The sequence below is a fragment of the Dipodomys ordii genome, unplaced genomic scaffold, assembly GCF_000151885.1.
Source record: "Dipodomys ordii isolate 6190 unplaced genomic scaffold, Dord_2.0 Scaffold1, whole genome shotgun sequence".
NCBI classification, from domain to species: domain Eukaryota; kingdom Metazoa; phylum Chordata; class Mammalia; order Rodentia; family Heteromyidae; genus Dipodomys; species Dipodomys ordii.
Window position 1 is genome coordinate 56,147,245 of NW_012267217.1, and position 27,860 is coordinate 56,175,104.

Sequence of the window (27,860 nt, forward strand, 5' to 3'; positions counted from 1 at the left end):
CATATGGTGATAATATATGTGGAGGCTGTCATAGAAATTAGTAGGAGAAAGTGGGTGCTGGTGGTGGCTCATGGCTTGTCATCTTAACTATTGTAGGAGGCTGGAACTGAGGTTCATGGTTCAAAGCCATTTGTCCAGGCAGGAAAGTCCGTGAGACTCTTATCTTCAATTAAGCACCAAAAAAGCCAGAAGTAGAACTATGGCTCAAGTGATAAGAGTGCTATCCTTGAGCAAAAACTCAGGGACAGTGCTCAGGTCCTGAGTTCAAGCTCCAGGAACAGAACAAAACACTTAACTATGTGTAAATTAGCAAGAGAATTTATAAGAGGTTTTCTGTTGTGGATGAATAGATGAACTTGCCCAGAATCATAGCTAATAACAATTAGGGCAGGGATTTTGAACTTCTCTGTTTTGCTTTTTTCATTAGCATATATAAATTCTACTAGGTGGGCGTGGCACAGGGAGTCATTGTGACATTTCATGTACAAATGTGTTCTAGTCAATCTTATCCATCCTTCTCTTTACCTCCCCCCTCCTAAAATAAATTCAGTGTTTCATTGTTTTACTTTTTTTATACCTGAAAATGAATTAGTTTTATCAACATACATGGCTTTAATTCCTTTTTCTTTCCCTTGTATATTTGGCTGGTTTTCAAGGAATGAAGAAATTAATCAGTAACATGTAAAATTTTGTTTCTGAATACTAGTTTACTAGAATACTAGCTAGTAAGCTCTTATTTACTATGTGTGAATTTGGGTTGACATTAAAATATTTTTAATACTTTAATAAATGGTTAAATTGCGTTTGCCTTACAAGTGATTGAGGAAGTCATGTATAGATGTGTTTGTAAATAATATTACAGTGTATAATCTTACTGTTTATTATGACCATAATGAGTAAATAAACATGTGTATGTATGTACGTATGTATGTATGTATGTATGTATATATGTATGTATGTGGTGATTATTGGAGCTTGTGCTGTTCCTGAGCTTTTTTGCTCAAGGCTAGAGCTCTACCTCTTGAGCCATAGCTCCACTTCCGGGTTTTTTGGCTAATTGGAGATGAGTCTCATGGATTTTCCTGCCTGAGCTGGCTTCAAACCCAAATCCTCAGATCTCAGCCACCTGAGTAGCTAGGATTACTGGTGTGAGTCACTGGCGCCTAGTGAGTATACTATACTTTTTTAGAAATAAGGATTATATGCTTACATGCCATTTACTGATATGGTAATGGTGTTTTCAGGAAAATTTTACAGAATATTTTTTATAGAAAACTTGAGTTTTAGAAGTAAAATATCTTAAGGGAAAAGTTGATATTGGGACTTTGATTAGACTATGAATGATAACTTATTTTTATGTGTATTTTTTGACAGCTTTTGATGTTAAAGGAGCATACTGAGAAGGCACGAGTACCTCCCACCGTTGTCTGGTAAACATAGTTTTTTAATTATAAGGTTTTTTTGGGGGTGGGGAGGGGAGGTTCCAATCCTGGAGCTTGAACTCAAGGTTTAACTCTGTCCCTCAGTGCTTTGCTCTAACCTAGCTAGCACTTTATGCTTGAACCACATCTCAAGTTAGTTGGAGATAGGAGGCTCATGGGCTTTCCTGCGTGGGCTGGCTTTGAACCACAATCCTCAGATCTTAAACTTTTGAAAGGTAGGAATACAGGCAGCAGCCACTGAAGCCTACCTCTCTTATGAATTTTTAAAAACATTATTCATTAACTTTATTATAGAGGGGATTACAATTACATCAGTCAGGACCCTGGATATTAGGAAACATTAAAAATACATTAGACTAAAACCAATTAAGGCTAAACTGAGAAAGTATTAATTCCATACAAACTTACCGAACAATATATTTATTGTTTAAGCAGTGTTATCTTACCCCTTTCCCCACTTGTATTTACCAGGCAGGCACTCTTATTTCTGTGGCATACTTTCAAACACTTCCTTGTGCTGGTCACCTTTGAAAAAGGGTCAGTTGCTTGCCTTGTCCATGTTGTACATATTCTTCCCTTCATAGCGAGGACTATATGTATGTGCCATAGCTTCATAGCTAGGAGTACAGGTATATGCATAACAGTCAGGCGTCTATATTCAGAAAGGGTTTGTGAGGTTTTCTGCCTTGGCTGGCCTTGAACCTCAATTTTTCCAATTTAAGCTTCCCTAGTAGCTAAGGTTACAGGCATAAGTCACCAACACCTGGCTTCTACTTTCCTTTCCTCAGTAAGGACTTCCCTATTAAGTATCTGTACAAGGGAATAGAACTCTAGTTTCTTTATTTTACAGAGTTTACCATTGATTACATTGATTGCCATGTCAACATGTGATGATCATTTTGAATTTGTGTTTGTCTTACTGTATTCCAATTGGATACTTTAAAAGAAATTATAAATTCAAGGTTAGGAAACATCACTGGACCTTTTTGTTAGCCTGTAGAAGGGTTTTGTGTGGTAACTATAGTTCTTAGGGTCATACATGATTTATCACAATTCTATTTTGTCTTTATTGTGGCTTCTGAAATGATTTGGGGTATTTGAAATTTTGGAGCAAGAATTTAAGGATAAAGTGACCTGAAGAATTTTAGCATTATATCAGCTAAAGGTAAACTTACATAGGACAGTTACAGGGAACAGCACAAGGTGATAAAGTTAATAGGCAGTGGTTGAAGTTTATCAATATCATTGGTGAGATTTTATGGCCTGGTCAAGATTTCATAGCAGCTGGTGGCAAGGCTGAGACTGGTGTATGGTGTGCATATGTATTTAAAATCCCCTTTTCTAGTAAGCAACAGGGCCTTGCACATACTAGGCAAGTGCTCTGCTACTGAGTGCTACACTTGTAGCATCCTGTTATTTAAAGGAACGTATTTTTAGTCTTAAGGAGAAAGGCTGCAGAGCGGCCAAAGGAGAGTCAAATCCTTTCTGAGCCTCAAAGGTTTACTTGATAGGAGGTAACTGCTGTTGACATCAATATGGAACCTGCATTTTTCAGACAGAACAATTTTCCTGAATCTTAATAATGACTTGTAAGGTTTTGAGACTTAAGGAGGGATACATTTTTGCCTCCTAACCTGGCCAATCCAGTAGAATTAAAAAATTATGCCATCTTGATGTGCCTGTTTCCATTTGCAGACATATTTCAATCCTACTTATCTAATGTTAAAATTGACTGTATCTACTCTGCTCCTGTTATAAAGGCCCAATCCACTTTCTTCAGTGTGTACTGGATCTGTTTAACCTAGAATGTATAAATCTGTATTGTCCTGAATGAAACTGTCTTAAAAGTGCACCACTGGCCCAGCACTTTGGACACTGTATGTGTTTCTATAATCAAGCAGTTCTTTGGACATCAGCTGGTTACAGTTTAGTTTAACTCTGACAGCAGCTATGAAGTTAGTGCAGATCCCACAGGGGCAGGGCCTAGACCTTGCTGATGCCAAGTAGTACCGTACTGCTGTGTGGCATGGCTGCCTTTGGGAAATTTTCTATAACTCTCCAGGTTTGACACTGTTTTATGGTGAATCCAGGGTAACACTTGATTTGCTGTTGCTAGCTCATTGTAGAGGATATTAGAATTCAAATACAAGAGGTACACATACTGAGATCTAGAATGGTCTTGAGCAGACCCACAGGGAGCTAATGTCCCTGTGGATTTGTGGTACAATCATGCTTTGGCACCTTGCTTAGGGTTTATCAATGGCCATTGATGATTATTAGCTCAATCTACATCTGCCCTCCCTGCCACATTAATCAGATGATAGGATTGAAAATTCCAGTTTTCTAATCATATACCAGTTCCTTTGACAAGCAGCCCCTATTTACCCCAAATCACTTCATTAATAAAATGTATGGTTTGATAAAAAAGATATGCACAGAAAGTCCTTCCCCTTCACAGAAATTCTGGGGATTTTAGAAGTGTTTCAACTGAACAAATTTGACGTCTAGTATGTTATAGTATGGCCTCTTAGTTTTCCTGACTATTTATGATAGCTGCTTTGATGGCTATTAAATCTTAACAACTGAGCCATGTCAGGGACAGGTTCTGTTGCCTACTTTTTTTTTCCTTTATGTTTCTGTCATGCTGCTGTTTCTTCACATGACTCATAATTTGAGTTATGATCTGTACATGCTAGACCATGTAGCAATGTCTTCCTTTGCTACCTGCTTGCTTTTTTGTTGAGTGACTTGGCTGGGGTCTTTCATTGAGCATTATTTCCTTGGCACAGTGTTCTCTGCTATTGTTCTTCAGGGGGCACATCCCTGGGCACACACACTGGTGCTCTGAACTGCCCTCCTTAAGGAGAGACGTGTTCAGCAGAGCCGAGCTTTATTGAGTTACTTTTCACTTAATTACTTTCTAGGTGATTGCTTTATTGTTTTGGACATAGCTCTGGACCATGAATTGCTCCACAGTTTGATTTAACTAAAATATTTGCTTTTCAGTGGAGGTTGTGCCAGAGTCCAGCTTTATAGGTTGGTTCTGAATCTACAAGGGTTCTTAGTCACCTCTTTCCTTATTGCTGTTAAACTCTGCTTCTTTAATTTGGTAATATGGCTCTAGCCTCATCTCAATTGCTCACCAATACACTCTTTGTAGTTTCTGAAAGTGTTTTGAGAGGCATGAAGTTCTCCATTCTGTGTTCCAAATAAGCTCAGTCTCAGGAATTGCTAAGGAGTTCTCTTCTTATTTTATTGGCCTGCTTCTCTAGCTGTGGAAGACCCTCTGTTTTCCTTGCAGTTAGGTCTCTGCTTTACAAGGGCCGTGCTAAGCCATGGGTATGGCTGCTGGCCTTCATGGGGGCTTTTCTATGTGCATAGAGCCTCTACCTGAAAAGTGAGCTGGGGAAGCCAGGCACTGGTAGCTCATGTCTGTAAACCTAGATGCTCAGTAGTCAAGAGATCTGAGGCTTTAAAGTTTGAAGTCAGTCTCAGCAAACAAATTCCTCCAGAATCTTATCAGCAAAACATTGGAACTAGACGCGTGACACAAGTAGTAAATTGCCAACTGTGAACAAAAAAGTCATGCCACAGTGTGAGGCCCACAGTTCAAGCCCCAGTACTGATAACCACAAAACTATAAAAAACGTGACTGAAGCAAAGGGAGTCTGTGTCCATGAATTTGACCGGCTGCCATGGGGGTAGAGTTCTTGCCTTATAAATGGAAACTGGAAAGAAGGGATTTTTGCAATCTCTTGCAACATGGAGCTGAAGGGTAGGAGATGAAAAATGCCAACTGCCTGCTCCATCTGGGGACAGAAGCGTAGTTGTGGATTTGGGGCTGGGCAGGGCGCAGCCTGCTTCAGTCTGTTTCTTAAACAATGCTGTTACTACTCTGATGCCACTCAATGGTTACCTCTGCTTGGAACATTCTTCTTTCAAGTAGGAAGGGAGCACATGTTTTCCCTTAAGTCTCTTTTGGTATATATTAACTTTTTAGAGAGGCTCTCCCCAACTACCCATATAATATATTGAACTTTGCCTCTTTCACCCCATAACCTTCTTCAACTTACTACCAGGCCTAGAGGGAAGGTGTGCCTTCCACAAGAGCAGAGATTTAAGCTGCTTTATTCCAGCACTTAGAGCTGTATCCAACATGGTAAAGCTTCAGTAAATCTGATGAATGCCAAATACATACTACAGTAAACTGTAGTTTACTGCCTCTTGCCTCCCAGTTGTACTTGTCTAAATAGACAAATTGAAAAATAAGTTCTGTGTTTGTCAACTACAGTTACTTGATGCTGTCCAGAGGGAAAATGGCACTCATTAGGAAAGAACGCAGCTTTCTAGTGCTCTACCATTTAAGCCACAGTGCCACTTCCAGCTTTTTCTGTTTACATGGTACTGAGGAATCGAACCCCGGGCTTCATGCATGCTAGTTAAGCACTCTATCACTAAGCCACATTCACAGACCCCAAAGAATGCAGCTTTAACTGAGTAGTGGCTGCTGCCGCCAGAGCCTTCATGTAGAAGGCTTAGAGCAGAATACTGAAGTCAAGGAAATGTGGTCTCTTACTTATTTTCTTCTCTCTCTGGCTTGCTTCTTCAGAAGTGCTCTGTGGATATATAAGGTAACATGGAAAGGCCTCCTGTTGATAGTATGTGGTGGTATCTTCTCTGTGGAATTCTGTTGTAAATGGTGACATGGTACAACTGTGTCTCCTAAAAATAATAGGACATTGCAGGGGTCTAGTGTACTAACTCATCTGATTGAAAGAGAAACAACAAAAACAACCAAAATATCCACAAAAATTAATGTGTCTAAAATGAAGAAATTTTCTTAAAGTGATTTTTAATTAATGTCTATCTCTTTTTTTCTAGATTCTTGCTGCAGTCTGTTCTGTTCTCTGAACACTGATGAATAACCACGCATCTTCAACACCATCTACCATGAAGTTAAAACAGACCATCAACCCCATTCTTTTATTTTTCATACACTTAATAATATCATTTTACACACTTCTAACATACATTCCGTTTTATTTCTTATTTGACTCAAGACAAGAGAAATCAGACCAAATTAAAGCAAAGCCTGTGAATACGAAGCCTGACTCAGCATACAGATCTGTTCATAGTGTGAATCATTTGGCTTCAATATTGTACCCCGGCTGTGATACACTAGATAAAATTTTTATGTATGCAAAAAACAAATTTAAAGACAAAAGACTTTTGGGAACACGTGAACTTTTAAATGAAGAAGATGAAGTACAACCAAATGGAAAAATCTTTAAAAAGGTAAGATGATCTGTTTTTGGTCAGTCATGGGCTCGAGCTCTGGGCTGGTAAGATGATCTTTTATTACCTTCTCTGCCCACGGTGTATAGTGCATTTAGAAATGGCGGCAGCTGCTCCTGCTGGAGTCCTCTGCTATTGTAGGGGAAGGGGCTAGACTGTGCCTCTTTTGATGTCTATACGTTAGCACTGATACGCCCTGAATTTTCTGGAAAACAGTCCAGGTCTTGGTCTGTGACCTGCTGTGTCTGATGATTTTCATGGGGCTTGCAGTGAGTGCTTGATATGTGCCATTTATGTAGTTTTAAGCTTTCTTTTTAACTACTATAGAGGACCTTGCCATTGTTGATTTGAAATTGAGACATGCATGACCAGAGCCAGGCATGCTTGTCTGTAATTTAGAGTGCTGTAATTCCAGCACTCTAAAAAGAGTCTGAAGTAGGAGGATCACAGATTGGGACCAGTCTCTGGGTTACATGGTCTTTAAAAAAAAAAAAAAAGCTAGGTAATAAGTTTAAAACTTTTGAAGGCAAAGCCATTTTTCTTTTAACCAGTTCTAGAAACATCTTGACTCCTTGAGTCTTGCTTTTCTGCTAGTCATGAGCAATGCACAGCTCACAGGAAGAGAACACAAATAATCACAACTTTAATGAAATGAACTTCATTTTCTGGCAATGAGAAAGCCATGGGGCATATTACCTAACTAACTTCTAGTAGCCCATTAATTTTACCATTTACCTTAATAAATTTCACGTCATTTTCTTCTAGACATAAAAGGAGATGGCAAAAAAAGTAGATGTCAGTAATTCCTTTCAGCTAAAAACATGTAATTCATCAACCTAGTTTACTTTTACTTTACATTTTGTCTTTTGGAACAGTCTGTAAACATACCTTCCTCATAGCTTCAGATTTGGATGAAGTTACATAGTTTACTATGCTTTAAAAAATTAAAGTTATCTTTAAGTAGTTGTACGAAGGAGTTGCCATTCAACAAAGCAGCTTATAAATAAAATTTACCTTTATCACTGTCCCCTCCATCATTCTCACCCCCTTGGACTTACTCTTCCCTTTTTCTTAATTCTGTCGTATGTACAATGAGTTCTTGTTTGTATGGTTACTTTGCTTTTGTTTTGTTTTGGTTTTTTTTTTTTTTTGGGTCCATTCGTGGGACCTGAACTCTGGGCCTGGGCGCTGTCCCTCAGCTCTTCAGCTCAAGGCTAGCGCTCTACCACTTGAGCCACAGCGCCACTTCCGGCTTTTTTCTCTTTTGCTTATGTGGTGCTGAGGAATCGAACCCAGGGCCTCAGACATGCAAGGCAAGCACTTTACCACTGAGCCACCTTCCCAACCCTGGTTACTTTGCTTTTAACTGTATTTTTTCTTTTTATCTTTATTTTTTGGTACTGGGGATCGAACCAAGGATGTTGCACTTGCTAGGCAAGCACTTTCCCGCTGAGCTATATCCCAGCCATTACTTTACTTTTAAAAGACATATTTTTCTATTTCTTTCAATAACTTTTTTTTTTCTTCATTAACTTTAGAGTAACTTGGAGTTAGCAGCATGTTTTTCTCCCAAGACTGGCACTCTATGACTTGAGCCATACCTCCGATTTTGACTTTTTTCTGGTTAATTGGAAATCAGAGGCTTACAGACTTTTCCTGCCTGGGCTAGCTTCGAACCACAGTCCTCAGATCTCAGCCTCTTTTGAGTAGCTAGGATTACAGACATGAGCCACCAGCACCTGGATCAAAACCAGTCTTTAAAAATGAAGCTGTAAACTGGATGCTGATTACTCATGCCTGTAATCCTAGCTACTCAGGGAGGCTGATATCTGAGGATTGCAGTTTGAAGCCAACCAGGGCTTTTCTGCCCCGGTTGGATAACCACTCAGAAACCTGGAGCTGTGGCAGGGACAGTGCCCAGGCACTGAGTTCAAGTTCCACAGCTGACTAAAAAAGATGAGGATGAGAAGATTTCCTCAGACTTCCAATTCATAATGAGTTGAAATTGTGCTTAAGTACCTATCTTTGCCACACACTTAGTAAATTGCAGAGTTCCTCTTAACAGTAATGAACAAAACACCGGTTGGTTTTCTTGTGTATGTCTTAATGTATGCTGAGAGGAAGAGAAGCAGTATGTTGATGAAGCTGCTGAGAAAAAAAATGCACCTGGTTGATAAAGAAGGCTTGCAAAATAATGTTATGGTTAGACTGAGACCTGAACTGAAGGAATCAACATTTTAGAGCTGGCACTGGGATGGAGTACAGTATAGTAGATGTTTGAGACAGAAATAATCTCTTGGGGGTGACACTGTTCAAAAGGAAATGTACTCATTACCTGACTTACGCAACCACAACCCTTCTGTACATCACCTTTACAATAAAATTTTAAAAATTAAAGAAATAGAAAAGCCTTTGTTGAATGAGGTTCTTAGGCCACACAAGTTAATAAGGCAGACCCAGAGATAGGACTTTCTTCCCTTGCCTTGCTCCAGCACAGCCTGCCTGAAGGCCAGAAGGATGAGGTTACCCTTTCAGGAAGTGAGCAGGGTGAGAGAGTAGAGCTTTGGTCTTGGGGCTTGCTGGAACAGGGTAAGGGTTTTGGACTCTGTTGGAAGAGCAAGCCCTCCATACAGAATGCTAAGCAGGGTAGTGACCTCTTTTATGTGAGTTGTAGGGGGAGAGGAGTGTAAGCAGTTTGCTCAGTTGGTGTGAAATAAGAACAGAGATGAATTATTGAATGCCAGGAATGGATGGAATGGTGGAAAGAAATGGCTAGATTTAGGGTCTATTTTGTGAATAGGGTGGACAGGCCCTATTGATGGACTTGGGAATGTGTTGGGGAATAATTCCTAAACTTTATGGAACACTTGGAGTGGGGGGTGGTGAGAGGTGGCATACTATTCTCTGCAACTCTAGGAAGGATACAGAGAAAGAGAAAAGGAGAAAGAATGAGCTTTGGCACTTGCTACATTTGATGTGTCCATTGGACCATCTCCATTGAACATTCAATTAAATCATTGGATATCTAATTTGGGACTGTCAAAATTGAAGATGGAAATTTGGGAAACTCTTTGAGGCAAAATCCTTGAGAGTCTGGTGTTTGTCAGGAACATTCAACCATGTGGTCTCGAAGTGCAGTGATCGCTCACCTACTGTGGGAATTACATTCCAGAGGGGCCCCCCCCCATAAATGAAAATCTGAGAAGTAGCAGTGTTAAATGTTATCATTTATAGGTTTTAAGACTTTATGAGCCCCACTGTTCTATAAGCCTTATAAGCTTTTCGCACTCTTTTACTAACCTTTCCCACACTCTTATAAACACTTCCTGTGCTCTTTTTACACTCTCGAGCTTTAACAACTTAGAAAATTCTATCTGGCTACTCACCACTGAAGTACACACAACTTGAATGATGAAGATCATGAATCATGTAGCTGTGCAGCAGTGATGGCAATGAAGGTACTGCACAGCCTCCACTTCCTCATCAGATGCATCATCAGGTGGTGCAGTATCTTCCCCCTGGGCCATAACTTCTGTTTCTGATAGGTGTAACTGATCTCTTCATCTGAGTGATTAACCTAGTTACCGGAGTTGTTGGTGCAGCTTTTTCTTCTGAGCTTTTATAAACTGACACGCCACTCGATTGTATTTATGAAGTGCAACAAATGAAGCACCTGGGGGACCCAGTGTTAGGCCAAAGGCCAACTTCCTCCTCCTCTTCAACCTGTAGTTTGTTTTGTTCCTCATCCTTTTCCTCATTTGCTGACTTTGTCATCTCGATCAGGTGTTTATCCATCAATGGTTGTGAATGGACATCAGTTAGGTCATTCATGTTGTCAGGAGTCATATCATTGAAACCCATCTCCTCCCAGTAGTTTTGCCAGCTTCACAGCCTTACTACTGTAGAGTGATGGACTCAGGAGAGAATTCCTTTTAATTGTGGACCATTTCTAACTACAAATTTTTCCAGCCTCCATTTATTGTTTCACTCTTCATCTCCTTTATAGCCTTCTGAATATTTAGGAGACAGATACAATATTGTAATCACTCCCAGTATGTTTTAGTGAGAAGTTTTCATCCAAATCCATAGCTTCAACCAGGTTTTGTGCCCTCCTCCCCCTCCCCCTGACCCAGTCCTGGGGCTTGAACTCTGGGCCTGGGCACTGTCCTTGAGCTTTTTTGTTCAAGGCTAGCATTCTGTCACATTGAGCCACAGCACCACTTACAGCTTTTTTGGTTATGTGGTACTGGGGATTGAACCCAGGGCTTCATGCATGCTAGACAAGCACTCTACTACTAAGCCACATTCCCAGCCCTTCAACCAGGTTTTGCAGGATGTTTTGCACGTAGACTGCCTTAAAAGTGTGAATAGTGCCTTGAATCATGGGCGGAATGAGCAACGTGGTGTTTAGTGGCAAGAGCTTTATCTGGACGCCTTTATAGGACAGATTGACAGCATGGCCGCCAGCACTGTCTATGATCAGAAGCACTTTGAACCTATGGGATAAAGCACTGGTGGAACCAATCACCCCTGAGGAGTTTCATGGTTCAGGCCTTGGGGTTGTGCATCCAGTACTTAGGCAACACATTCTTATTTTTGTTTTTTAGGGCCTTTGGGTTTTTCACTTATAAAATAAGCCCTGGTTTTATCATAAAGCTCACAGCATTCCCATACTCAGTTATTTGATCTTTTGGAGCCTTAAAACCAGGGGCTTTTACTTCATCTTTCATAATAAAAATATGAGACAGCATCTGCCCCCTTCTTGATGGATTTGAATTTATCGTTCACGTACTCCTGGGCTCCAGCTTTATCCACAGAGGCAGCTTCTCTGTGTAGAGCAATGCTGGCACTGAGTGGGGTTGGTCTGATGGGAGAGAGAAGTGCTTGATAGTCCTGCTTCTGTGTCATGGTCCTTGTTTTCATCCTTAGCACCATCTGTGAACTTCCATGCTTTCCACAAAGTTTCTTGGTCTTTGTCCAGATGGTGTTGGTATCCAGTGAGAAAATTTTTTTCTACAGTCATTTATCTGTAGGGCCAGTGCAGATTCCATCCTTGCAATGGCCTTTTTGCGGGAAATGACCATCCTCTTTTGCAGTCTTGTTAAAAAAAAGTCATCATTGCCATAGATCTAATATTCTGCTCCTCTTTCTTTATGTAGCAAATAGTAGATTCGTTGATTCTGTAGTGGTGGCCTACAGCCATGTAGCTTTTTGTTGAAAAGTTCCACCTTTTCTTTGATGGTGAGCATCTTCCTCTGGTGCTTGGGTTCACTTCCAGAAGCCTTAGAAGGTGCAGAACATTTGGGGGGCATCGTAGGACTTGAAGTAAATTCAAACTTATGAAAACTTGACAAAAACACAGCACTGCAGAGCATTTCATTGGGGTTACAGAGCAAGGTGAGAGTTTGGGATTAGCACAGTTTCTGTTTTCTTAATTCAGGTCCTTTATCCATCTAACTAAGAATTGATTGCTTGGCTTGTCTGTACTGTGGTTTGAGCTCAGGTGTCAGTGCTCTTCGGCTTGGGCTAGGTCTCTTACCTCTAGCCCTTTTTGCTCAGTTTCATGTTGAGAGATAAAGTCTTGCTTTTTCCTGGACAGTGTTGTTGTTTTACACTTTTCACTAGTCTGGATGACAAGTGTGCCCACCAGGCCCAGCTTTCCTCTGCTGAGATAGTCTTGTGAACTTTTTTGCTGAATTGGCCTGAAACTGATGTGTGAAACTGAGTAAGGTGTAGTAAGTAGGATGACAGGTGTGTACCTCAGTATTCTTTGAAATGGGGTATCACAAATGTGCCTGGGTTCCTGTGGATGGCCATCCTCCTGGTATCTACCTTCTAAGTGGCTTGATATTCACTCATTGAGCCAAGTTAGAATTTTTTTCCCCTAACACTAGATATTGGTGGCTCATGCCTATAATCTTAGCTATTTGAAGCTAGCCGGGCCAGCAAAAAGCTGGAAGTGGAGATGTGGCTGAAGTGGTAGGTTCAGCCTTGAGCAAAGAAGCTGAGGGACAGCACCAGATTCAAGCTCCGATGTCAAGCACCAAAAAATTCTTAAATCTCATTCAGTGGGACACTAGAGGGCAGCATGATTATTTTTCATTTTTTTCTTTCCCTAGCATCTTCTAGAAATCTCATGGATATTGTTTACATTTTAAAAAATTAATAGTCAGAAATTTTATGCAATTATATATTACTTTATTTGCCCATTTGCATGGTCTGGAAATTACCTTTGAGCCCAGACTAGCCTTAGACTCAGGATTCTCATACCTCACCCTCCCTGGTGGTGGGATTATAAGTGTGTATCAGAATATCTAAAATTACTTTCCAAGCGTTTGAGATGTATACTAACAACATAACTGCACACACACACCGTGCATACAGTCTGTTCTTTATTCTCTCTTTTTCTTTTGGTACCAGTCCTGGGGCTTGAACTCAGGGACTGAGCTTTTGTATTCAAGATTAGTGTTTTACCACGAGCCACAGCTGTTTGGTGGTTAATTGGAGGTAAGAATCACATCTCACTGACTTTCTGGGCTGCACTAGCTTTTAATGGCAATCCTCATATCTCAGCCTCCTGATTAGTTAGGATTACAGGTGTGAGCCACAGGTGATTGGCCTGTCTTGTTCTTATATGTACAATTGTGGTACCACTTAAGTTGAAGAAAATTTCTAAAGACAAAAATAGATTAAGCAACTTTAAAAGGAGAGTGTTACTAAGGCAAGCTTGAATTTCTGATAAACACAAAAAATAATCAGGCTGGGGATACCAGTGGGTATTAAAGTTAAACAAAAGGACTTTGAATTATATAACATAGTCCTCACATGTTTGCATAGAGACATATTTATTTTCCTTATTCAGATACAGATACAGCAGTTCAAATTGGAATTTCTGTGAGCTTGAGTAGCAGGGCCAGTTTCTGCTTAATGGATCATATTGTGCTATTTGGTATTGAAATCCAGAAATTAAGTAAAGGGAAGTGAAATTTTGACATCAGAATTACTTAGTTACTAGTTTGTTTTAAATGAACACCTGTGTCATTTGAGTAAATAATTTATACATGAATTATTAGTATATGCCTGTTAGGAAATAGAATTTTTTGTTGATCGTGGGGGTTGAACTCAGGGCTTGGGTGACCTGTTCCTGAGCTCTTTGCCTAAGGCTTGTGCTTTACCACTTTGAGCCACAGCTCCTTCCAGTTTTACTGCCCAGGCTGGCTTTGAACCCCGATTCTCAGATCTGCTGACTAGCTAGGATTACAGAGTAGCTAGGGTTACAAGTGTATACCATGGGAACTCAGCAGAAATTGGATTTGTTGTTTCATCTTTCCTCCTGCTCTTATTTTCCCTCCCCGTTTCTTTGCTCTTCCTCCCATTATCTCTTCAACATCTCTTGATATGTAGCCCTGAATGGCCACAAACTCCCAGTGCTGTCCCAGTATGCTGAGTGCTGTAGACTTTAGACATGCGTCACCATACTAAGCCAAAATCTGAACATTGTTGAAAATCAAAACCAAGGCCAAAACCTTCTGTTGCAAAGATTTAGCATAGGATTCTAGTTGTCATAATAGAAGATACCACAAAGCCAAATCTCATTTTCTAGCATTAATTGGGAAAAACAGCTTTCTGTTTGTTAGAAATTTTTGGAACATATTCTGATTTATTTCTATAAGTTAATACTTTGTATTAAAAGGTATTTAGTTTTTCTTTTGTTTTTATCAGGTTATTCTTGGACACTATAATTGGCTCTCCTATGAAGACGTCTTCGTTCGAGCCTTTAATTTTGGCAATGGCTTACAGATGTTGGGACAGAAACCGAAGACCAACATTGCCATTTTCTGTGAGACCAGGGCGGAGTGGATGATTGCTGCACAGGCCTGTTTCATGTATAACTTCCAGCGTATGTGGGCTTTCCTGTCTTTTGAAAGAGTGAATTTGTCATTTGGGGAGTGAAATAACATTCACTCATAAGATGTTAACATAATGATGTTAATTTTCACCTTGAATCCAGTTAGTGAAGGACTAATTGTTAGGCATTGGAATTATTTTACTCTGTTTTGGAAGAAAAATCAGTTGTGGAGTGTATGAACCAGTCAAATGTGGTGCAGTGTCTTGAACCTTTGTATCTAGAGAACTAGATGCTCAATTACCATCTCTCCTGTTCCCTTGTGAAGTTACTGGTGGTTGTGCTAATACATTTTTGTTAGTAATAAGATTGGACCTCTAAAATTGGAATCTGATGATGCTCTAGTTACAGGAGAGGCCCAACTCTGTGTTGGGGCATTTGAGTGGTAATTGGAATGCCTCAGGCTTTGAAGCTTAAGTCTTGGTGCCAAAATATCACTGTAATCTTGGAGATGTCTTATCTTTCAAGTGAATCAAGAAGTTTTCCACAGATGTCTTGGAAACTCTTCCACTTAAAACAGGCTTTGCCTTTTTGTTTACAGAGGTTGGAGTTTGCCTTACATTTCAAAGAAGTACTCTTTTCACAATCATTCTATGTTAGAAAAATAAATACAAATCCACGTTACTGTTTATATTATCTTACCATTTCTAAGGATGTTTTTGTTTAGATCTTTTTTAAACTAGAATAATCAGTGCTAACATTTTTTTATATTCAGTGTATCATTTTAATTCTATGTACTACTAATACCAAGTAGCCAATGATTAAGATATTTAAAAGTCAGTACATAAGAGGTTACTTGGTATTTTTATTTTACAGTTTGTGAAGCATTAGAGTAAGTGATGTGTGCTTCTTTTCCTTGTAGTTGTCACATTATATGCTACCCTGGGAGGTCCAGCCATTGTTCATGGACTAAATGAAACAGAAGTGACCAATATCATTACAAGTAAAGAACTTTTACAAACAAAGTTGAAGGTGAGATCTGCAGTTGTTTGTAACTGCCTGAAACTTTAGGACTTCTTACTGTAACGAGTCTTATTAATGATCCTCAGTTCTGTTATGATACACTAAGTCTTTAATATTTTACAAGCTTTTAGGTATATGATACTTGATTCTTTGGAACACAAAAAGTTACTTTCATATGTTTTTGCATTCAAATAACCCAGATGTACAGATAGTTAATGCATGTGTCTAAATTGAACTGGCTACAACTTTATTTTTTTTTTGTCGGTCACGGGGCCTGAACTCTGGGCCTAGGTGCTGTCCCTCAGCTCTTGAGCTCAAGGTTAGTACTCTACCACTTGAGCCACAGTATCACTTCCAGTTTTCTGATGGCTAATTGGAGATAAGAGTCTCATGGAACTGGCTTTGAGCCATAATCCTCGGATTTCAGCCTCCTGAGTAGCTAGGATAATAGGTGTGAGTCACTGGTGCCTGGCAGGGAAAACCGTTTCTTTAGTTTCCTGATGTCTTCCTCTAGCCCAATAATATCTTTTTCTTCATTTTGTTGACAACAAGTGAGTTCTCTTTCTCCATACATCCTTAACCTTGAAACACGAGGGACTTTGGGCTATATGGTTCAATTTGCCTATGCTTAGAAAATTTTTTTTTATTGTGAAAATACCGTACAGAGGGGTTACAATTACATGGGCAAGATAACTATGCTTAGAATTTGTAGGACAGTAATTAACTTGTGATTATGATTTTATTGGAAAAAGGTGGTTTACCCAGCAAATAAAATTCTATATAATAATAGTAAGTTAGATACAGTAAGTTAAGGTTTGGGAAGTTGGTTCAGTGGTAGAGCACTTGCCTTGCATGCCTGAGGCCCTGGGTTTGATTCCTCAGCACCACATAAGCAAAAAGAAAAAAGCCAGAAGTGGCGCTGTAGCTCAAGTGGTAGAGTGCTAGCCTTGAGCTGAAGAGCTGAGGGACAGAGCCCAGGCCCCACAACCGGACCCCCCCAAAAAATTTATGTATATATAGTAAGTTAAATAAAATAGTTAAGTGGTGTAAAGTAATAAAGTTAAACTCAGTCCTCTTGTTTTGTTGAGGTAAGAGATTAATAAGGCAGTGAATGTGGTGAACTCCCATTCTTGGCTCCTGAACGGTTTGCTCACCCATGGAATAAGAAACATAACAAATGCTTTGTTCTTCCAGGATATAGTTTCATTGGTCCCCCGCCTACGGCACATTATCACCGTTGATGGGAAGCCACCAACTTGGTCCGAGTTCCCCAAAGGTGTCATTGTACATACCATGGCTGCAGTGCAGGCCCTGGGCGCAAAGGCCAGCACGGGTATGTCACGTGCTCTTCATTCTTGTGGGTATTCTCATATCACCATGATCGCCAGAACTATGCCAAGGATGAGCTCTGAAGTTAGATCAAAGGATTGGCACAGTGATTTTCTAGATATTCAGGTGGAAGCAAGTTCTAGGAGTACTAGAGTTTAAAGAAAGGCTTCAGGAAAAATACATTAATGTTCTAACGGTAGCGTGAATTTGAAATTAAGAGAGTTTTACACTGTTCACTTCTCTCTTACCCTTTTCTGATAGTTTTAGGGAGTTAAAAGTTTTATAAGTAATGGCATTAGATTTACCCCTGTGAACTATTCTATTAACTGATAGGGCAGCTAACTTTCCCTCCTTTTTCTATTTGCCCTTCCAGAAAGGAGGACTACTTTTTGTTTCTGTTGTTGGTCACGGGGCTGAAACTCAGAACTGAGGCGCTGAGTTCTTTTGCTTAAGGCTAGCACTCTACCATTTTTGAGCTACAGCTCCACTTGTGGTTTACTGGTGGTTAATTGGAGATAAAGGATCTCACAGACTTTACTGCTGGGCTGGCTTTGAACTGATATCCTTCCATCTCAGCCTTTTAGTAGCTAGGGTTACAGGTGTGAGCCACCAATACCCAGCAAGGAACAATCTTTTAACTTCCAACTACTCTATCTAGGCATGGTACTGTAGAAGTTATGTGACTGTCAAGTGTTAGGAAGTACTGCTAGAGTATTTTTGAGTTTTTTAGGATATTGCAAAAGCTTAGAGCTAGATACTTTGTCCTCTCAGGGCCCAGTTGTACCACTGTTAGTGATATACTGCAATGGTGTTCATTTTGAGCATGTTGAATTTCAGATGCTGGTGGGAAATGCAAATGTTGATATCTAGTCAGCATTGGCATGTACACATTCACTCCTGAGTTAAGTTTGGTTTAAGAGGTTTAGATGCTAGAGGAAGCTAGGTATTCAAGATAGCTGTGGGAGGAAGTAAGTTGCCCACAGAGAATGATGGTGCCTGTGGCTGTTGAGGACTAGGCTTAGAGAAAGGAAGAAGCCATGTATGGTTCTTTTTTAAGACATCTTACCTGGATGGATAGGAAAGGAAGGGCTTATTCTCCTAGGAACACATTTAAAGATTTTTTTTTTCTTAGAAGTTCACGAGTATGGTAGTTCTAAACTTAAATCCTCCAGATGATTTATGTGTGTTATCCATTTCTTTTGGTCTGCTGCTGATCTTATCTTAGACTCATAGTCTTGTGACTGCCAGCGGGAGACACTGTTTTGTAATCCTGAACCCTCAAGTGTAATGTGGAAGTTGTCTGTCAGCACATTCCTGGGTACCCTCATCTAAGGCCTTTTTATTTCTTAGTGGAATTGGTAGAATAGCCTTTGTTTTCCTGGAAAATAGAATTTATGTTCCTATTTCCTAACTACCACGTGAATATTTTGTTGAGCTTGATTAAAAAATGATTGGTAACATGATTAAATTCCTCAGAAGTGGACATTTGTTCTTTTCTTCAATACAGAAACCAAGCCTCATAGCAAACCATTGCCATCAGACATTGCAGTCATCATGTACACGAGTGGGTCCACAGGAATCCCAAAGGGCGTCATGATCTCCCACAGCAACATCATTGCTGGTATAACTGGGATGGCGAGGAGGATTCCCAAACTGGGGTATGTCGTCGTAAAGGGATGCGGGACCTTGGTGTTAATCTCTGCACATCTGGTTTCACTGTAGTGTCATTTTAGTAGTATATACTTAACTTACTCAGAGTCTGTGTATAGTAGACATTTTCTAAGAACAGTAAGGTTAAATACAAAATAATTATATCTGTGAGATTTACAAGAGCATTTATAGGTACTGGTTTCATTAAGTTTTTAAAAGTGCAAATTTTTATTTGGGAATCCTTTAACCATTTGGTATTGTTGCCTTATGTATAGAATCATGTTTAAATCAAAATATAGTTCAGGTGAACAGGTAGCACGATATATTCAGTTTTGGATTTAGATTTTTGAGACAGATTCCAGTGGGAGAAGACCGGGGAGGCTGTTAGAGTAGGAAGATACAGGTGGGATTTGAGGGATTGGAAAGGGAGCATTCCCAGGGTGGGATCAGTATTGTTATGACTGACTTGGTGTAGTAAGAAGAAATTACACAGGCACATACAGTGAATTATTACATTGAACTTAGGAATGCATTGAGAAAATTCTTGTATGCATGTACGTAAGGGGGGGAAAAAACTCTTAAGATAGAATTTGTTATGAGCAGGACATCTCTTCTATATTCAGAGACCATCTATTTGATGATTTCTTTTGTTCACTTACCCATCCCCTCTTTGGCCCTAGCACCTTACTTTTGCAGTGTTTATCTGAAAACAGACCACTTCCCTTCAGTTTCAGGTTGAGCTGTAGCCCTTTATTCCTGACACTCCCAGTTCCCCGTCTGTCTTCCCTGCCTCCCCTCGCTCAACCCACAATGGGAAGCCCAAATTGATGCCCTGAGGGCTTTTGTACCTTCAAACCTGCTCCTGTTCAGTCACTTCTGGAAGAGGGCACTCCTCACTTTTGCTTCTCGCCTGTCTTTGCAGAGAGGACGATGTATATATTGGGTACCTGCCCCTGGCCCATGTTCTAGAACTCAGTGCAGAGCTGGTTTGTCTTTCTCATGGATGCCGCATTGGGTACTCTTCACCACAGACGTTAGCAGATCAGGTAAGTTAAATGTCAGTGACTTGAAATACAAAAAAAAAATTAGTATCCCCCGCACCCCTTCCCAGTCAGTATGACAGTTAAGCTCTTGCCTTTTGTTTGTTAGATTATAACTAATTAAAAAGACATGCTTATTTGATGTAAGAATTCCATTTTGCTTAATAAATACAGATCATATTATATAGGTCACTTTTTCTATTTTATAGTCTTCAAAAATAAAAAAAGGAAGCAAAGGGGATACATCCATGTTGAAACCAACCCTGATGGCAGCTGTCCCGGTAAGACCCGGCCACTTATCACCAGCCACAGTAGCAAGGTGGCTCACATAGAATTCATTCCATCCCCTTGTCATTATTGCCTTAAACTTTACAATATTATTTTCCTTTATTTTTATTTTATTCTTACTGAATACTCAGATTTCAGCTTCCGTGTCATTATGAGCTCTTTTCCCTCTCCTAGCCTCTAAAACAGTGGTCTTTATATCTGTTATGTGCTGATTGTTACTATTTGAAGTGTTGGGGGATTCTTATTAGGGGCTTGAATGTTCACATCAAGAATGATTATACAGCTGCTCCAAAGTCATATTTGGGCAGTAGTTTGGGATATTTCAGTATAATTAAGTGTTAATGTCTTACTTTAAATTTTAGTTCATTTATAAATATCTGAAGTTGTTGAGAGACAATTTTTTAAAATAATGTATGAATTACAGTAATGACCTAGCCGGCAAAGCACAGTCTTTTTATATAAGCATGGTCTTTTTATAAGATAAAATTAGATTTTAACTATTTCAAAGAATTCATTTATGTTATCAAACTTCATTTGTAGTTCAATAATAAGATAACTAGCAAAGCAATATAAAGAACTAATAGTGGAAGGATGAGTCTGTAGCTCAGTGGTAGAGTACTTGCCTAACATGTTTAAAGCCCTGGGTTTCATCCACCAAAACCAATATATTCCTGCCTGATCTTAGATAAATCTCTTATTAAAATTGTTTTAACAAAATTGTAATTTTAAATTAAACTACTTGGTCCTGATAGACTGTTAAATTTTAAGACCTCTAACAGTGATAGAAATAATGTTAAGCTTTATATACATAATCCATATATAATTAAAAACTTCGTTTTTATATATCTAGGAAATCATGGATCGAATCTATAAGAATGTCATGAATAAAGTGAATGAAATGAGTAGTTTTCAGCGGAATTTGTTTATTCTGGCCTATAATTATAAGATGGAGCAGATTTCAAAAGGGCATAGTACTCCATTGTGTGACAGGTAAGCTGCCAGCAGCTGTGTCCTCAGCCCTGGTCCTCCTCCTGTTTGAGGATAGGAAGCAGAGAGGTTATTCTCAGAAACATGTTAATTTGAATTGATTTGTTACTTTTCTTACCCAGCTTCCTTTTAACAATAAGCTTTAAGTTATACTGAAATTTAGAAGTTAGATAACTGTATATTAATATACACATAAATCTGAAGTAAGTTAAAAAGTTTTAGTAAATTCCATAAATATTTATTTTTGAATGGTTAAAAAATGGTATATACTGTGCATATAGTGATATGTATTATGTGCTTATGATGTAAGAAACATTTTGTGGCCAATAATTGGGCAACATGTTGTATAAAATTAAGTCTAACAACTTTAATTTATTTGCAATATTCAGAAAATACTTGAAGAGTTCTTTTTATTTTATTTTTTATTTATTATCAGTACCAAGGGTTGCTTGGCTTGCTCGCTGAGCTTGCTTGCTTGGCTAGTACTGTTCCACTTGAGTCACGCCTCTAATCTGGCTTTTTGCTGGTTATTCTGGAGATGGAGTCTAAAGGGACTTTTCTACTTGGCTGGCTTCCAACCTTGGTCCTTTGGATCCCAGTTTCCTGAGTAGCTAGGATCATAGGTGTGAGTTACTTGAACTCGGCTTTCTTGAGAAATTCTTACAAGGAAATCATATATTTTTTACCTTTACCTTTAAAAATTAACATTCAAGTAGTGGGTCAAGAGACTCTCCTGAATTTTCTGGGTAACCTTGATGGGTCATTTAATCCCAATATTTTACTTAACAAAATTGAGAGATTAGTCTAAAGATAAAATTCTGTTCAGCTTTAAAATTTTGCTTAATTTGTTCTTTTCTTTTTAGCTTTGTTTTCCGGAAAGTTCGAAGCTTGCTAGGTGGAAATATTCGCCTTTTATTGTGTGGTGGTGCTCCGCTTTCTGCAACCACACAGCGATTCATGAATATCTGTTTTTGCTGTCCTGTTGGTCAGGGATATGGACTCACTGAATCCACAGGGGCTGGAACAATTACAGAAGGTTAGTGCTGCCTGTGAGATGTCCGCCTAGTGTCCCATCTGAGACAGGAGTGCAGCTTATGGTGTTATTTTCTCGAGTTATTCTTTAAAATATATGGGAGAAAAGTGGTGTAGATTTGTGCGGAGCAGAATAGATGCTATAATTATTGATCATAATTGTGAAGTTCTTTCCCTACATCTTGGGAGCCCTCTCTGACTTACTCTCCAGCCTGGCTTGGAACTAGAACTGAATATTTTTAAATAGGGTTTGGTAGCTGAAGTGGACACAGAGAGGCAAGAGCAGTCTCATTGGGAGGTAGAGTCACACAGATAGGTATCTACTCCAGTTTTGTGAGGCCTACTAAGAAAGTAGTATGGGTATCCCATCAGCCTCTAACATGGGACTCCAAACACTCTTATCTAACAGGGTTGGCAGTTGATGCTGTGATCTGGATTTCCAGTGTGTGTCACTTTTTTTTTTTTTTTTTTTGGGTCCAGTTGTGGGGCCTGAACTCTGGCCTGGGCGCTGTCCCTCAGCTCTTCAGCTCAAGGCTAGTGCTCTACCACTTGAGCCAAAGTGCCACTTCCGGCTTTTTTTCTTTTTGCTTATGTGGTGCTGAGGAATCAAACCCAGTGCCTCATGCATGCAAGGCAAGCACTCTACCACTGAGCCACATTCCCAGCCCCAAACTACTTCAGATATTTTTTTTTCCCCTCTTTTGAATAGTTTATTGGACATGAGTCTCATGGGCTTTTTTTTTTTTTTTTTTTGGTCGGTCATGGGCCTGAATTCTGGGCCTGGGCACTGTCCCTCAGCTCTTCAGCTCAGGCTAATGCTTGACCACTTGAGCCACAGCACAACTTCTGGCCTTTTCTGCTTGGTGCTGAGGAATGGAACCAGGGCCTCATGCATGCAAGGCAAGCGCTCTACCTACCACTGAGCCACCTTCCCAGCCCCACTGAGCCACCTTCCCAGCCCCACTGAGCCACCTTCCCAGCCCCACTGAGCCACCTTCCCAGCCCCACTGAGCCACCTTCCCAGCCCCATTGAGCCACCTTCTCAGCCCCATTGAGCCACCTTCCCAGCCCCTAGTCTCACAGACTTTATTGTCCCCACCTGGCTTTGAGCTGTTATTCTTTAGACTCAATCTCCTGAGCAGCTAGGATTACATGAAACACCAGCACCTGGCATAATTTTTATTTTAAAGATGATTTTAATAACAATATCCAATTCAGTTCCCTTCCCTGCCTTTTTGCATATGGGGCAAAGTGTAATTTGGGGGCATGTTAGTTCAACACGTAGTAAAGACTAGACTCTGAGTTGGCTTTATCTTCATGCTGGGTTTTGCTGTTGAGTCTGCCTACTTGTGGGGCTTTTCCAGCCTGTAGTGGGAAGTCAGGACTGTTCAAAACTGCACCTGTGCAGACTGCACAGCCTGTGCTCCTGCTTTAGTGGTTCTGTGCGGATTCCTAAGCTATGGCGTCAGTTCACCATTTCTAGTAAGTTGAGGTATTTAATAAATGAAAAAATGAGGTAATGTTTACTGTTCTCACCTTTCTTCCTTTTGCATATTAGTGTGGGACTACAATACTGGCCGAGTGGGAGCACCACTAGATTGCTGTGAAATCAAATTAAAGAACTGGGAGGAAGGTAACAACCTATGTTAACTATAGAGGTTTAATTTTTATAGGATAAAACTTGATAAATTATTTCATTTTCTGTATTCCTTTAGAATGCACAGTCATCTACAAGTGCTTGTTTTGATTCCCCCCCATCCCCTGCTGGTCCTGGGGCTTGAACTCAGGACCTTATGCTGTCTCTGAGTGTTTTTTTTTCTCCTCAAGGCTAGTGCTTTACCCCTTGAGCCACAGTTCTACTTCTAGCTTTTTTGGTAGTTTACTGGAGATAAGTCTCACAGACTTTCCTGCCTGGGCTGGCTTCTACCTGTGATCCTCAAATCTCAGCCTCCTGAGTAGCTCTAGGATTACAGGTGTGAACCATCAACATCTGGCTGTTTTTATTTTAAATGCCTATATTTTTCTAAAGCTACATACGTAGTATCACCCCTTCCATTATTTTTCTCCATCCTTTCCAATCCAAACTCTCTCTTCAGTAGGCTATGCATTGAATATTATGACTACTTGTAGGTTTCATGTCGATGAGCTTTGTTATCCAGTCTGCTTTCTTTGGGAAACTTTAATTGAATTTTGAATTAACACATGGTACACTTAAGGATCAAAAAAGTGAATTAATTACATTTACTCTGTTTACTAGGTGGATATTTTAATACTGATAAACCACATCCCCGAGGTGAAATTCTTATCGGTGGTCAGAATGTAACAATGGGATACTACAAAAATGAAGCCAAGACAAAAGCTGACTTCTTTGAAGATGAAAATGGGCAGAGATGGCTCTGTACTGGAGATATTGGAGAGTTTGACCCTGATGGTTGTTTGAAGATTATTGGTAAGCAATCATATCTTTTCTTGGAAGTGAATGCTTCTCAGGTGGTTTTGTGCAGGAGGTATGGTATGTTTTTTAGTAGCTCTTTAATGATGTAAGAGCATATCTTCTTGTTAGTGGCAGTCTGGTCTATTGTCTCTGTAATACAATTACTTAATTAATTTGTTGTGCCAGCAGACTTGGGCTTGCCTGGCTGCTGTCCCAGAGCTTGGTTTGTTCAAGTCTGGTGCTCTACTATTTGAGCCGCAGCACCACTTTTGGCCTTTTGATACTTTTTTTTGGGGGGGGGTCTGGTCATGGGGCCTGAACTCTGGGCCTGGGTGCTGTCCCTCAGCTCTTCAGCTCAAGGCTAGCGCTCTACCACTTGAGCCACAGAGCCACTTCCAACTTTTTTCTTTTTGCTTATGTGGTGCTGAGGAATTGAACCCAGGGCCTCAGGCATGCAAGGCAAGCACTCTACCACTAAGCCACATTCCCAACTCTGTTTTGTTTTTAAAGGACATTTGTAGCTGGATGTGGTGGCTCACACTTGCATCTCAGCACTTACGAGAGGAAGGTGAGGCAGGAGAGTTTTGAGTGCCCGGCAGTCTAGGCTGCCACCATTTATATGTATTGAAGTATTAATATTCTCAGTGTTTCCCTCTCCCTGCTTTTGTTCTGCACAGATCGTAAAAAGGACCTTGTAAAACTACAGGCAGGGGAATATGTTTCTCTTGGGAAAGTGGAAGCAGCTCTGAAGAATCTCCCTCTGATTGATAACATTTGTGCATATGCAAACAGGTAAGAAGGTGGAATTCACATTTCCATCCTATATGAGCCTCTGCAGAACTTTTCTAGGAACTCTTCCTCTTGATTTCTGAGCATGGCCTCTTCCTTAGAGCCATTTACGGATTCTTTCCCTAGAATGCCTCCCCTCACCTTCCTGTTTCCTTCTTTCCATCTCTTACACTGTGGTAGAGAGCCACAGCTTTGCTGCCTCTAGCTCCCTGTCCTTGTGCACTGAAGCTTCACAGAGCTGTCCAGTGGTGTTAGTGAGCAGCCCACTGCTTAACTACCTTGCCTTTAGCTTCCCCTGCTCAGCACTTGGGGGGAGTTGGCCACCTGAAGGAAGCGCTTGTTAAGCTGCAGAGTAACATACCATTGCTGCTTGGGAAAGGAATTGTTAAAATCCCAGAACCACATGATTGGGAATGTGTTGGAAATGCAGACTAGAACTATGATTACACTAAATAATCCACATGGTCATTATTCTCCACTTTCGATGATGTTACATTTTATGTGTAAGCCAAGGAATCTGTCAGTAGAGGTTGCTATAATTAGGGAAAATCAAGTTTCAGAAGGATCAATTTAGAGACTTTGGTTTATAGCTCAAGTTGTAGATGAAGTTCAGAATGAATGCCATTTTCTGAAGTGGAGTTTTTTTGAATCTTGGAAATTGGGTAATCTCACCTCTGGTTTTCCAACGGTTTTGCCCTTTAACTAGCCATCAGTGGTTTCTTCAGTACTGCTATCGGTCTGGATGTAACTAGGTCCCAATAACCAGGCCTGTCTTTTTTCTTCCGGATGTAGCTACCATTTCTTCAGGTTGAAGTTTTTATAGTCTTCACAGGTGTCTGCCTCTGGCATGTTGAGAGTCCCTTTGTCCTCACAGATTCTCACAATAAGAAAGTGGACATAGGGGCTGGGAAGGTGTCAGTGGTAGAGCGCTTGCCTTGCATGCCTGAGGCCCTGGGTTCGATTCTTCAGCACCACATAAGCAAAAAGAAAAAAGCCGGAAGTGATGCTGTGGCTCAAGTGGTAGAGTGCTAGCCTTGAGCTGAAGAGCTGAGGGACAGCGCCCAGGCCCAGAGTTCAGGCCCCATGACTAGACCCCCCCCCCCAAAAAAAAGAAAGTGGACACAATCACATTATTTTGCTTTGCTGTTACATTTCTTTAGATAAAATCATTAACCTATTAGATTTGTTTTTAACATATGGCTGTTTTTCTTAAAGGTAAATTTTTTAATGTTTTAATTTTCTTTTAAAAATGCATATTTGGCACCCATTGCTATGCATTGGTGGACAGCACTATTAGCTCTTGAGAAAAGGAAGCATTCATGTTCAGGAAATGTCAGTTTTAAAATGGTGTTTGCTAGGTACACATTAACTTACACTTCTGGCTAATCACATTCTAGAATAATCTGGAGGCCAACTATTACTAAAAGTATAATAATATACGTATCATATACTTACATATATAATAGTGTGCAGTTACGTATACTTGGAATTTATGAACAATTTTAAATGCTAAAGTACTGGAATGTATCATGTAAGACTAGCTGCTATTACAGTTGCTACCAAGTAGGGCCCATGCAATAAAAGAAAATTAGAAAATGTCAAGGCAATCAGTAACTTCAGTTAGTATTAGTACTATTTTGTTCCTTAGCTAAATTGCCCTTTGTACATTTCAGCTATCATTCTTATGTCATTGGCTTTGTTGTGCCAAATCAAAAGGAACTAACAGAACTAGCTTTGAAGAAAGGACTTAAAGGGTCGTGGGAGGAGCTGTGTAACAGCAGTGAGATGGAAAACGAGGTCCTGAAGGTGCTTTCTGAAGCTGCTGTTTCAGGTGAGTCCTCTGAATGGGACTGATGGCAAGAGCTGAGATGGAAGAGCATGCCTCCTTCCTGCTCACCAAACGCTCCCGTCTCCCAAGCACCCAGGCTGTTCCCATCCCACAGCTGATGCCACATCTCTTAAACTCTCATCGGGCAGCTTTGTTTCCTACTCATTGATTGTGTCCTTCTGTTCCAGAATTTGTTTGGTTCTTTCTTGTAGGTGATTTTTCTGCTTTTTAAACCTGTTCATATTATTTCATGTTTATCCTCAGTTCATGAATTGCCTTTTTCTACTCTTTAGTTGGCTAGCATTTAAAATCTTTTTTTTTTGGGCTGGGAAGGTGGCTCAGTGGTAGAGCACTTGCTTTGCATGTCTGAGGCCCTGGGTTTGATTCCTCAGCACCACATAAGCAAAAAGAAAAAAAAAGCCGGATGTGGCACTGTGACTCAAGTGGTAGAGTGCTAGCCTTGAGCTGAAGAGCTGCTGGACAGCGCCCAGGCCCAGAGTTCAGGCCCCACGACTGGACCCCCCCCCAAAAAAAACCCAAAAACAAACTTTTTTTTCTTTGTTGGTTTTGATGGTACCGGAGTTAGGAACTCTAGGTTTCTAACATCTGAACCACACCAACTCCTCTCCTCCTGTTTTGTTTGCTTTATTTGCCTTTTCCACAGGGTCTTACATTTTTGTTTAGGCCATCCTTAGAACCACAGCCCTTCTACCTATGTGTCCAGAGTAGCTAGGATCACATGTGCACACTGTCGTACATGGCTTGCTTATTTTTTATTCTTATTTTTATTTTTGGGTCCGGTCGTGGGGCCTGAACTCTGGGCCTGGGCGCTGTCCCTCAGCTCTTCAGCTCAAGGCTAGCGCTCTACCACTTGAGC

At 40.2% G+C, this 27,860-nt stretch overlaps 1 protein-coding gene across 1 annotated transcript in view; it reads left to right on the forward strand.

Moving 5' to 3' along the window:
- Nucleotides 1–1,374: 1,374 nt before the first annotated feature.
- Acsl3 (acyl-CoA synthetase long-chain family member 3) overlaps nt 1,375–27,860 on the forward strand; it is a 30,223-nt gene continuing 3,737 nt past the window's right edge. Inside the window, exons 1-14 of the mRNA XM_013010723.1 lie at nt 1,375–1,430; nt 6,324–6,737; nt 14,460–14,637; nt 15,506–15,615; nt 16,801–16,939; nt 18,443–18,593; nt 19,508–19,631; nt 19,835–19,906; nt 20,764–20,903; nt 21,764–21,936; nt 23,491–23,565; nt 24,190–24,381; nt 25,044–25,158; nt 26,829–26,986. Coding sequence (XP_012866177.1) covers nt 6,360–6,737; nt 14,460–14,637; nt 15,506–15,615; nt 16,801–16,939; nt 18,443–18,593; nt 19,508–19,631; nt 19,835–19,906; nt 20,764–20,903; nt 21,764–21,936; nt 23,491–23,565; nt 24,190–24,381; nt 25,044–25,158; nt 26,829–26,986 — 2,005 coding nt within the window. The 5' untranslated portion in view covers nt 1,375–1,430; nt 6,324–6,359. The remainder of the gene's footprint in view (nt 1,431–6,323; nt 6,738–14,459; nt 14,638–15,505; nt 15,616–16,800; nt 16,940–18,442; nt 18,594–19,507; nt 19,632–19,834; nt 19,907–20,763; nt 20,904–21,763; nt 21,937–23,490; nt 23,566–24,189; nt 24,382–25,043; nt 25,159–26,828; nt 26,987–27,860) is intronic.